Source organism: Gekko japonicus, unplaced genomic scaffold (assembly GCF_001447785.1).
Source record: "Gekko japonicus isolate JY-2015 unplaced genomic scaffold, Gekko_japonicus_V1.1 scaffold199, whole genome shotgun sequence".
NCBI lineage: Eukaryota > Metazoa > Chordata > Lepidosauria > Squamata > Gekkonidae > Gekko > Gekko japonicus.
The window spans coordinates 593,739-606,434 of record NW_015168657.1 but is presented as its reverse complement, the minus strand read 5'-3'; the positions used below and the strand labels follow the sequence as shown (position 1 = coordinate 606,434).

General features: G+C 41.4%; 1 protein-coding gene across 1 annotated transcript in view; it reads left to right on the top strand.

Annotated features, from left to right (window-relative positions):
- The window catches only part of INADL (InaD-like (Drosophila)), a 250,101-nt gene that overhangs the window by 78,984 nt on the left and 158,421 nt on the right, over nucleotides 1-12,696 (top strand). The window contains exons 20-23 of the mRNA XM_015415230.1: nucleotides 3,609-3,971; nucleotides 4,594-4,688; nucleotides 6,988-7,110; nucleotides 11,432-11,503. Coding sequence (XP_015270716.1) covers nucleotides 3,609-3,971; nucleotides 4,594-4,688; nucleotides 6,988-7,110; nucleotides 11,432-11,503 — 653 coding nt within the window. The remainder of the gene's footprint in view (nucleotides 1-3,608; nucleotides 3,972-4,593; nucleotides 4,689-6,987; nucleotides 7,111-11,431; nucleotides 11,504-12,696) is intronic.

Here is a 12,696-nt window from a genome sequence, read left to right as displayed (position 1 = left end):
CCCAATGCTGCCCTCTACAGAATCCACCCCCCAAGCCTCCAGGTATTTCCCTCCTTAGAGCTGGCAACCCTACTTTCCCCTCAGTGCCTGTTGGTAGGCAACTAAGCTTGGTCCTGTCACCTACTTTGGCCTTTGGGAGAAAACACATTGGGGCCAGTCCTGATAGGGTTGCCAACTCCAGATGGGAAATTCCTGGAGATTTGAGAGATGGAGCCTGAAGAGGGTGAGGTTTGAGGAGGGGTGGGACCTCAGACAGGTACACTGCCATAGACTCCACCCTCCAAACCAGTCAGTCCCACATAGGGAACCATTGTTGCCAATCTCCAGGTGAGGGCTGGAGAGCACTCAGTATTACAACTGCTCTGCAGAAGGGAGGGCAGAAGTCAGCTGAAGTCAAAGGGGCAGATAATGGTAGGTTGATGGCTAGCTGGGAAGGAGATGGGGTTGCCAACTACATCCTGACAAATTCCTGGGGATTCGAGGGGTGGAGCCTGGAGAGGGTGGGGTTTGCAGAGGGGTGGGACCTCAGACAGGTAGAATGCCATAGACTACACCCTCCAAACCAGCCATTTTGTCCTGGGTAACAATTGCTGCCAATCTCCAGGTGAGGGCTACAGATCACTCACAATTACAACTGCACTCAAAATTACAACTGCTCTTCAGGTAGCAGAGATCAGTTCCTCTGGAGAAAACAGTGGACTCTGTCACTATACCCTGCTGAGGTCACCACAGCAAACTGACACTGTTTGCCCAAAGCCAGAGCACTCTCCCAGAGCCTCTTTCTAGATCTCGTTGTATTTATTTCCACAACGGGCCTTATTCCTAGTCCATAAATAAGTCTACTTAAATCATTGCAGTGCATGTAGTTTCAGGGGTGCAAGCTTTGCATGTACAATGCTGTTTGTAAACTGCATGTTACAGAATTGGGGAACATTAGACCTATGAGTTAAATAGAGTCCCTTGTTTCGCATTTGGGATATCCCATGTAATATCTGTCATCAGACAGATATAATGCCATAGACTCCACCCCCCAAAGCAGTCATTTTCTCCAGGGGAACTAATGTTGTCAACTTCCAGGTGAGGGTTGGAGATCTCCTGGAATTACAGCTGCTCTCCAGATGATAGAGATCAGTTCCCCTGAAGAAAATGACTGCTTTGAAGGGTGGAGTTTATGGTATTATTATACCTTGCTGAGGTCACTTCCAAGCTCAAACCTCATCCTGCTAAAGCTCCACCCCCAAATCTCCAGGAATTTCCCAACATGAAGCTGGCAACCCTTAGAGGAACTGATCTCTTTATTTGAGCAATCTGTTGTGATTCCTGGAGAGCGGCTACTGCCACTCCTGCTATATGGGGGGGGCGAAGTAGGTGGGAGGCTGGGAGAGTGACAAGGGAAGAAAGAGTGATGGGATGGGGTCAGAAAGGAAGTGACAGGCATGGAGGGGAGAGGGAGAGAAAGAATAAGAAAAGGGGTGGCAGGAAGGAGAAAGAATGTGAGAGGAGTAGGGGGAGAGAGGAAGATGCAGAGATGGGGGGAATGGGATAGCTGCTCCTGCAAGTTTCTTGCACATTCCCACTTGTGAAGACATAGTACAATCAGACGTTATTGTCCTTACTGTTATTGAATTTACTCCCAACATTCTACAGATAAAATGTCTGTGCTTGGGATGAAAGGTACTGGGATGGATCAAAATAAAAGTTCACTGAAAAAAATGGCAAAGTAAATTGTTCCCTGTTTTCTTCTTCCCCAGATAGTCTACAGCTTGCCCTAAAAATCATCTGGGAGAGTTGAGTGAGCCCCACATATGAAATGGTGTGAGCCCCACAAATGAAATGAAGGGAACATGCAAGTCTGATGATCCCCCTATATTCATTACCCATAGTGGCAAACCATGGTTTTCACTTACATCTCCAGCCAGTGCTCTTTTACATTCAAGTGTACTAGGATAAAGAAGCATCTGCCACTGATCTGTCACCTCTCTGCCTTTCTCACTTAGACAAGGTGGATTACATAATGTAAACCAGTGCAATTAGTAGGATTAGGAGACATCAAATAAACAATGTAATAAGACAAGGATTGCAGAAATCTAAAACAAAACATCAGTATTTGAAAAGTACTGGGTTCGCAGCATGGAAGACTCGGACGACGACATGCGGTTGTACACGTTTATTAGTACTTAACACAGAACTGACTAATGGCCCTGCAAGGCCAACTATATACACACCCGGCCTAGCGCCTCCCACTCCATTGGAGGGTTTGAATTTCCCGCCAAGGAGCCTATTGGTCGGCTGGGAGGGAGCTAGGATCCAGGGTCCCCATTGTCTTGTGGAGCCAAGCTCCTCTCTTTCTTGTGGGCCCCTTGTGGAGACCTGCATACATAACAGTATTTAACATGAGTTGTTAAAACACTGTAAGAAATGGTACTATTTAAGTAGACATATGTGGTGAGAGCATGATAAAAAACCAGAAACAGATAATACATATTAATAGTATATTCCACAGTCTTTATCTCTCTACTGAAACATCTTCCTGAATCATTCTTTTATAATGCAGCCCTATTTCCTTTATAAAAATGCCTCCCTGAACAGTTCTGTTTTATATCTACTGCTGAAAGATTTAATTTCTGAGGACCTGAAGGGGGAACTAAAATCTGAAGAATTCTAAGTACATGCTTTACAAAGTAATATTTTATTATATAGCTGTGCAATCCCCAGTATCTTCCCAGAAGACATTATTTTAAGGAGAATTTTGTGCAGATACCAGTTCCCTTTACATATCTTATAAGATACAGGACCAAATTAGACCAACATATTCGCTGATCAGTTCCTAAAGCATTGTGGGGAATGAAGATATGATTAATTCCCAGTTTGTCTGTTTGCTTGTTTAAGGAAATTAACCACAAATATGTAAATGTGTATGCTTGATCTGAACCCAACCTCCCCCCCCATGTGGACATTCTTAGATAGGGCACCTGGTAAGAGGAGCACACCATGCTCCACACCATGCATTGGGGAGCAGTCAGGACCAAGGAATTCCCCAAAGGTGTCATCTAACATGCCTCTCAAAGAATGCCCAAAAATAGGTGTTAAAAGAACTCCTGCTCCCATATACAGCCTGCTGCTTTTTAATGGGCATCTGCCTTGTAACTAAATTTAAGGAAAACAATATGATTTACAGTACAATTGACTTCAATGTATTTAGAAGGGTTTAGCTCTCTTTAGGAAGGCATTGTTAACTTCCTTTATTTAGACATATTTAGATTCTGTTATTTCACTTATTATCTTGCTTAGCAATTTTTGTATCCCAAGCAGTAGCTGAAATTTGCTTTCTAAAGTTTATCAAGAACATTGCTTCTTTGAACCAAGTTATCTTCCTTTTTGGTTGATATGAGAAATGAGATGATAAATTGTCCTAACTGTACATTTTCATTTCACCAAAATTGTGAAATAGTTTAAGAAGAACTTGTTAAAAACATACCCCAGACCATGAGACAGAAGTTGTAAAGTCTAAGATGTTCCCAGGACAAAATATTTAATTTTGAATATTGATTATTAAAAATCAGTTTTTTAAAAGCTGTTATAATGATCTTCTTTGATTTTTCATGCAGGACTTCAGAGATGTACCTTTCTGTAAAGAAGAACTTGTTGATGAACCAGTCCTGGATTTTGGGAGGCAATTTCAGCTTTCTCAAAATGAGACAGATGTTGACAAGGAGGCATGGGAAATGTATGAGTTTTTAAAGCCTCCAGTGAAGGATCTTGGTGAAGACCAAGAGATGCTAGTGGATGAAGAGTATTATGTAGACCATGATTATTATGATTGTGTGGCATCAGATATAAAAGAGCTTGTTCTATCTACTGAGGTGGACTTTGATACTGCAGGGCAATGGGCAAAGGAACCAGAATTCAGTCACGAGATGGATATTAGAGCTGAAAAGGCACACCATTGCATATCTAGAAAAGATAACAGGGTAAGTACTGTTGTGAGGTATTGGGGTGGGACAAGATATTTCATCCTATTATGTCTATCTGGAAAAAGTCAATAATAGATACTGCTATTATTTTATTAATCCTAAAGTAAACTCAAATATCCATCAGCAGAGGTCCATCAGTGGCTATTAGCCACAATGTCTAGATGGAACACTGTCTGGAGCAGTGATGCTTTGTATTCTTGGTGCTTGGGGGGCAACAGTGGGAGGCCTTCTGGAGTTCTGGCCCTGCTGGTGGACCTCCTGATGGCACCTGGGTTCTGGCCACTGTGTGACTCAGAGTGTAGGACTGGATGGGCCATTGGCCTGCTTCTAACTTGGCTTCTCTTATGTTCTTATCCAAATAGCCTGAAGAGTGATAAAACTATAAAAAGGGTCTGTACTAGATTTAGTTGCTACTGTGGTACAGAGCATAAACAAAGCCAGTTGCAATAGCTGTTATTTGGAAAGCAGAATTCTTTTCGTGGTCATAGATTTGGTTATAAGAGCTTTATATTGAATTAGTTTTAAATTCATTTTTACAGTAATCTTGGCCTGTTTTTGCAGCATGGGTCAATGCTAGTGGATTTCAATTTTAAATTGCCTTCATATTTTTTCTCTGAAGCCTGAAGAAAACAAAAATAGCAGTTCAGTACTCCCTGGAGCCTCAGCAAAATACAACCAATCAAACAATATGCTGGATAGTCAGGAAATGAGTAAGTAATCAGCAGAAAAAATCAGCTGGAATTTAAGTTTGTGTACTTCAGTTTATTGTATTTAATGAATACATGGCTTCTGTTTCTAATGGACAAAAGACTGATAACTTGGCTGTGATCATTAGGAAAGCCAGACCCAGTGATGAGAATAAATTTTAGAAATCTGGCTGTTTACACACTTAATTCTGCTTACAATATTCAAATTCTTTTCAAAAATTTTGATTTTGGTCAGGTACACCATTAGTTATATGCAAGATGAACTGGAATGTGTGGAAATGTAGACAAGATTGGAGCTAGGTAGTGAAATATGAGTTGTGGGGCTTTCCAAGGGCAAGGAGCCTTATTTGACTTTGAAGCTCTGGACCTGAACCTCAGGAAGCCAGCCTTCTGTAGTCATTTGTGAGCTTACCAGTTACACCCATCCTTCTTCAAAGTTTTCTCACCAGTCAGAAGGGCTTCAGTTAAAAAACAAGAACCTGAGTTTCTCAGGAAGCAGAACTCAAACTGATTAGTGGGTAGTGAGCACGGCCATGGTCACAGGCAGATACAAGGGCATCCCCTATGAGGCAAGATTCTGCAGATGTCTCTGCAAAGAACCTGACTCTGTTCAGCATATCCTCTTAAACTGCCTGCTGTTTACTCAGCTACGTTTACATTCGATTAGCCCTCTCCTTCAACTCTCTAAGGCTGCAACCAATAGAGGTATTGAATTCTTACTGGCGGATAAAAACCCCGAAGTTACTGAGCAGGTGGCAGAGTTCCTGGCAAATATACTCAGGGACTGAGAAAAAGAGGAAAGAAAAGAGGGAAGAGGAAGGAGGTGGAGAGTGAGTGAGAGAGATATAAGGTGTATTTATGATTCCTCTTCAGATAGTTAAGCTCCTTACTGCAACTGTTTTAATTACTTGATACTCGAGATTACTTTTATCACTTTGCCCTATTATTATTACTTTATACAATGTAACAAATCACTGTACTCTGATTGTTTCTCTTTGATGGCATATGGGCTGATTTGTACTGTTCTTTTTTCTTTTTTAATTTATTGAGGAATTTCACATTACTCTTTTTAACTCGTTTTGAAGCCATTTTTGATCTGTCGTGGAGTAAACTGGTATAGGGCTGCCATTTCACACATGGCTTTCCCCTTCCGGTAAAGAGCTGGACCTGAAGCGGTTTGCCATTTCAGACTGCACTGCTTTTTCCCCGCCGTTTTTCACCCACGCGGGCGATCTCCGGCTTTTTTTTGAAAGTTCGCTATAACACAACACTCAAGGCATTCCAATGGAGTTGATATAATGTTGTTGCGTTATTGCTTTATAGCGTTATACTGCCATAGCGCTATAAAGCGAACGTCCCCCCCCCCAAAAAAGCCAGAGATCGCCCGCACGGGTGAAAAGCGGCGGGAAAAAGCGCATCGGAACTGGGAGAGGAAACTGAAGACTACTTGGAAGGGGTTGACAGGTAAAACGCTTCAGCCCCATTTCCTAAACGGGACAGAAGCGTTTGTGTGTGAAATTACAAATATATTCCAGTAGGGAACCGGTTCTAAAATGGTTCTGTCTGAAATGACAGACCAGAAACTGTTTGGGAACCGTTTCTCTTCCAGATTATATCATCTGTCTGAAATTCCTCATTGTTTTGCCAATAAAGTTATTGAAAATTGGAATTGGGTAGTGAGCAAAATTAAAACAGTAACACAGTCTCAGCCACCTGAGGGTTTTGAATTGAATAGTGATTTGTTAATAATAATCAGTAATACAGTCTCAGGGATCTGAAATAGCACCACTTTTGAAATAACAGAAGCAAACATTAAAATGGGTATGTTACCAAAAACAGCACCCTTGAGTTGAGTTCTTTTCATACAGGAATAATGTGATAACATTGCAACATTCATTGCAACATTTAGCCTCTCTTGTTCCACAGTTGGCTACAGCCCGCTAGGGCAGAGAAACAACATGCATCATTGGTAAATAATGTGAGGCACTTTAATGCTGTGAAGAAAGTAAGGCGATTAAACATGAAGTTGCTGTTTTTGGTAGCAGCTCTATGTCCAGGATGATATCTACTTCCAGCCTCACTGAGGCTGATTAATTAGGCACAAATGTTACGCTTTCAGGAGTAATTGTCTGAGTCTCTGTGTCTATTTCATGCAAGTATGTCTAATGTGTATTTTTGTTTCCCATCTTGAGTTCATATTTCCTACTTGCAAAGCTATCTATATTCCCTGTCTGACTGTTTGCATCTAAATCTCAGTATAATGGAATGATAACTTATCTCTGATTGCAAGATACCGAGAGACAGAGTGACCATAAAGATCCTCTATGCATCAACACTGATCTTAAAGTTGCTGAAAAAAGTAAACCGAAGTCTGAAGACTGTGACTTTTCCAGTAGCCAGAATTCTGCTCTGTCTAGAGGGCTGTCTAGGTATGAAAGAGTTGCTTAGATGCAAATGTCTAGTTGATTTTCTTGTACTTTGTACTTCCTTGCATAGCAATAAATAAATACAAAATTCAAGGAATATTAAGGTCTCTGTAGGCATTGTACAATATTTAGCATTTATATAGCACTTGGAAGTCTTCTGGTCAGTTCACATACATTGACTAGTCCTTCCCAGAAAGTGGCTCTGGGAGACTGCTGCTTGACCCAAGCTTTTCTAACATCTATATGAAACCACTGACAGAGATTGTACTGGGATTTGGAGTAAGATGCCATCAAAATCCTGATGACACCCAGCTGTGTCTTTTAAACATCATATTCCAGTGGGTCTATGGAAGTTCTAAACTGCTCCTGAAAGAAAGTAATAGGATGGATGAAGACCAGTAAATTGAATCTTGATGTAGATAAGACTGAAGTGCTGTATGTCAATGAGAAAGCTGATAACTGAATAAGGAACCAGTTTGTTTGTTTTTGCTGGGATTGCATTTGTCTTGAAGGAGCAGGTTAGTTGCATAGGGGTAGTTCTCAATCTGGACCTCCAGCTGAAAGCGCAGATTTTCTTGAGAAATGAGGTTTGGCTATTGGTAATTAGGCACATCTATTTTAGATCACTGCTGTGTGCTGTCTGTGGGGCTATCTTTGAAGACTGATGAGAGTTTCATTAATGCAGCCTGCTGCAACCAGCTTGTTGTGTGGCGCTGCATATAGGAAGCCTATCACACCTGTACTGAAAAATCGGCAGTGCCTGCCTATTCATTTCTGTCATAGCTTTTACCTTTAATGTCCTAAAAGTTTAGGACTGTCTCCTTCCATATAGCCCAGGCTGCCAACTAGGATCTTAATTTTACTAAATTTTACAATACTTAATCTTGCAGTCTTAAAACTTAACTTATAATACTAACCTTCACTCTGTATGCACCTGTCCACGAAAGTGAAGGCTTTTTCTGCAGTGGCAGAGAAAACTGTCCTCGTGGAAGTTTGCCACTAGGCATGTGGACTTTTGGCTTTTAGGTGTCAGATTAAGACATTTTACTTGTGCATGCTTTTAGCAGAGTTGCTAATTATTCCTGACCATGGTTAGTTCTTTTAATATTTTAGCATCATGGCCTATAAATTGTTTTGAGTATATTATTTGACCATTTTATTGTTTTATAGTCTTATGCTGACCTTTGTTTATGTTTTTATTGATCCTTTGCAGTTTGTTTGTGTTCATTGTTTTTTGTTTGATTTTGGTTTTTTGTTCTAATTTTGCTTTTGCTGAACAGAGGGGTTTTTTGTCATATTTTATGTAGCAATGGCATAGGAATGTGCAAATAAATAGTCTTAAGAAAAACACTGTGGTGTAGGTTGGTGTTTCTTAAATAGCAAAATGTTTGAAAAAATACGAAAAATATATTAAATAGCTGACTTGTGCAAAGAGGCTGTTTCTTTCACCACAATAAAATTATTGATTGATAAACATGGCCTATCCTGTTGAGCAAATATTGGTAGAGGCAAAGGAAGGTGTAAAATCAATGTCCAAGTGTCAAGAGTATAAAACTGGTTGTTAGCTCTAGGCCAAAACAAATATCTGGCTTAAATTTTGCCTCAGCTAGAGACTCACTAGCTGGTCTTAAGTGACCTGCTCTCTTGGGTAATACTGACCTACCTCACAGAGTTCATTAAATAATTATTGAGAGACTGAATGAGAAATGATATGAATATTTTAAAATGCTAAATGTTCTGCAGGATGGCTGCAAGAGCCTTCCATACTCTGTAACTGTAATTTTGGGGGTCTCTAGTGCTGTTGTTTATTTACTTTCAGAATTTTTAAAAATATAAGTTCAGTAGGGAGCTCATACTGAGGACTGTTTTATCCTGATGTCTGTTTTACCATACAATCTGTCACATCTACATATGATATGTGGTATAAAACTTCCTTACTTCTTCATACCAGTAGCAGAGCTACTTGTAATGATAGAGCTTAAATGTGGATGACTGCAGAAAGAGAAGGATTGCCGCAAGGGTATTTGGTCATTGGTACCAGTTGCCAAGAAAATTCTCCTGGCTTCTTGACAGGGTGATACCTGGGAAGCTACTTGGTACAAGCCCTTTCTTATCCTGCAGCCATCGTAAATTAAACCTTCTCACCACAAGGTCAGCTATACGAAGAGGCCAGGTTGTTTTATTTTGGGTGAGGTGGAGATGCCATGTTGCCCCATGGTATAAGGATGGAGTAGGTCAGTCATCCACATGAGCTCCAAACTCTACTCGTAGTACTGTACAGTAATAAGCTTTGTTATACAAGCAACAGACCTCTTTGGTAATACTGTCATTAAAACAAATTACAGTATTTGTTCATGTTTGGCTCTGAATTCTTTTTTTTTTTTTATCCCCTGAAGACAGGGTAGTTTTATTAATTTTTGTTACACCTATGTGACTACAGAAATAGAGAAAGGGAAGGGAAAGAAAAATAAAAAACCCCGGGATACAGACAGTAAACAAAGAACCCACACTAAGACTAAAAACCCAAGAAAGGAAGGTCTTTTCCAGTTAGTATACAGTTAGTCATAAAACTTAAAACTTTTCGTTTAAATCAATGAGTTTGGGAGTTAGTAAGTTCATTTTAATAATTGTCTATTTTCTTCTCAGTGTGCACAGAGTCTCTTTCATCCACTTCAGTTATAAATCTTTCAGTTCTTAAGAGCTACTTGGGAACTCTTAGCCGCAAGTCATACGTATCTCTGGCCGTGCCTCCTTCTGCTCCTGCTGAGTCTCCGTCCGTCTCTTCCAGGCTGTCTGCAGGGCCCCCTCCGTCTGGCTGCTCTTCCGTTTTCGATCCAAAAAACTGCTTCAACCATTCTTCCGCTTTAAACACCGAGTCAATTTTTTCTCTCTTATCCTTGTATTTAAACTGCACACCCTCCGGAAAGAGCCAGGCATACTGAATCTGGTTGATCTGGAGTGTTGAAATGAGTTCTTTGTATGCTTTTCTTTTCTGTCAAACCTCAAATGGAATGTCCTTTAGGACCCTGATAGTTGCTGATCCCAGCTGCATCTGTAGATTCATTAGCTTTCTTTCTTGAAGATCTTGCTTTTGCTCCAACAGACCAACTTTCTTCTTCATCTTTTTGGCATCGTGTTGCTGTCTCTTTAAGTTTTCATCAGTTTGAATCGACTTTTTCACGAGTTCGGTGATCTGCTGTTGTTGCTTTGCCATACTCTGGTTTGAAGCAGCCATCAATTGGTTAAGACCATCAAGTCTTTCGTTTATGGGCCGGAGCAGCTCCGCTAAGGTGGAGAAAACGTCTCCTTCTTCTACCCTCGGACTTTGGCCGCCTCGCCCAACTTTCGTTCCTCTTCCTCGGACGCCGGCCATTTTCAGCTTTGTTTACACTAAAGAGAGGCTTTTCACTCTCCTTCAGCAAGTGCAAACTTATCCGCAAAAACAGCTACGTCTATGGCACACTTGAGCGCTTTTTGTTTCTCCTCCCCCCCTTCTCTTTAAAACACAGTTCGGTTTGTTTACGTCTGGGATTCCCTCCCGACGCCGCTATAGGTGGTGGGGGGGTGGAACTCACTTTTAGAACTTAGTCGCTCGTCTTTTTCTCCACTTCATTGACGGTCTGACCACAGACCTATTTTAGTCACGCCTCATTCGCGGACCTTCTTGCTTGTCCCGGCCGGCATCAGCTATGCTCGGTAAAAACCGAGCCTCTCAGGGGGTGGACCGATTGGGGCAAAAAGGAGCGCCTCAATTCTCCGGCTTAAAGCCATCGAAGAGGTCGCCCCTCATGCGCCCCCGGCTTGGAGCCTCCACTCTGAGGCTCACCTGGGGGTGCCACTTGAGGTGGCACTCCTCCAACACCCCTGGAGCGCGGAATGCCTCCCCAGCTTTAGGGGAGAGCCTCCGCCATCGCTGAGCCACAGACCGGAAACGCTCTGAATTCTATCCTTGTGCTTAGGCAGTAGCCAAAAAAGATGAAAGAACAGTGTGTGCATCTCCTCTCCCCTGTCCATATCATGCTACACTTCAATAATATTATTTTGACTTTGCAAAATCAGTGTTTGCATTTTTGTACATACAGGGACAGATTCTCCGATGGTTGCAGGACACTTTATTTTGCAAGGGTTTTTATTTTAGTAACAGATTTCTACCAATAGACACAGGCATATTAGACTGTAGGTTCTCACATCTTTACTTGACATCTTTATTCTAGGCTTTGTTGTACAGATAAATGCAGTCATTGTCATATTAATAATAATCAGTAATACAGTTTCAGGGAGCCTATGTGGGGAGCTGAAATTTGTTTCCATTTTATTTATTTAGTGAATTGCCTGAAAGAGAAGAGGGAGAAGGGGAAGAAACTCCAGTATTCAGCCACTGGGGACCACCACAAACGTACGTTGATAAATGTTTCAATATTTCTTCTGCCTTAGAAAGTGTTTGAAGCTCTTGAGGATGAAGTTTTTACTTGCCTGAACTTTTCATCTTTTGCATGAGACTCTGTTATCTTGACCATTTATTTTATCCCATGCTAGAACAGCAATAAAGTAGACGTAAGCTTTGCTGAAAACTGCAGATAAAATTAATGCTTAGCAGATGTTCCACTGAAAAGGTTTATTATATCAAATCTGTTGATTTCTAAAAACTTTTCTGGTTTTCATTGCAGCTGATTTATGCAGTTAAATTTTGTTGATTCATCTGAGGATTACTGCACACAGATTCTGCTATCAGCCATTCTAATCTTACTAGCAGCTGTCTAAAATAGGGTGATTTCACATGCATGTATTTTAAGGATATGCTGAAGATGAACATATGGAGGCCTTATAACAAACCAGACCCATTGATCCATTCATAGAATCATAGAATGTTAGAGTTGGAAGGGACCTTGCAGGTCATCCAGTGCAACCCCCTGTGCTCTGCAGGAGCATAGCGGAAAGATAGCCCTGCAACATACCCAAAAGATAGTCATCCAGCCTCTGCTTGAAAACGTCCAGTGAAGGAGCATCCACCACCTCCCGAGGCAGTCTGTTCCACTGCTCAACCACTCTTACAGTTAGGAAGTTTCTCCTGATATTTAGCCGGTAATGACTCCCTTGTAATTTCCACCCATTAGATCCAGTCTTGCAATCCAGAGCAAGAGAGAATAGATCCGCTTCATCTTCTACATGACAGCCCTTGAAATACTTGAAGACTGCAATCATGTCCCCTCTAAGACTTCTCTTTCCAAGGCTAAACATACCCAACTCTTTCAGCCTTTCCTCTTAAGACTTGGATTCCAACTCTCCAACCATCCTGATTGCCCTCTTCTGGACACGCTCAAGCGTCAACATCCATCCTAAAATGTGGTGCCCAAAACTGGACACAGTACTCCAGGTGAGGCCTGACCATAGCAGAATAGAGCGTAACTACCACCTCCCGTGATCTGGACACAATGCTTCTGTTAATGCATCCTAAGATTGCATTAGCTTTCTTCGCAGTCACATTGCACTGCAGGCTCATGTTTAGCTTATGATCAACCAGAACACCTAGATCCCTTTCACATGTGCTGCTGTCAAGCCAAGTCCCTCCCATTCTATATCTGTGCCTTT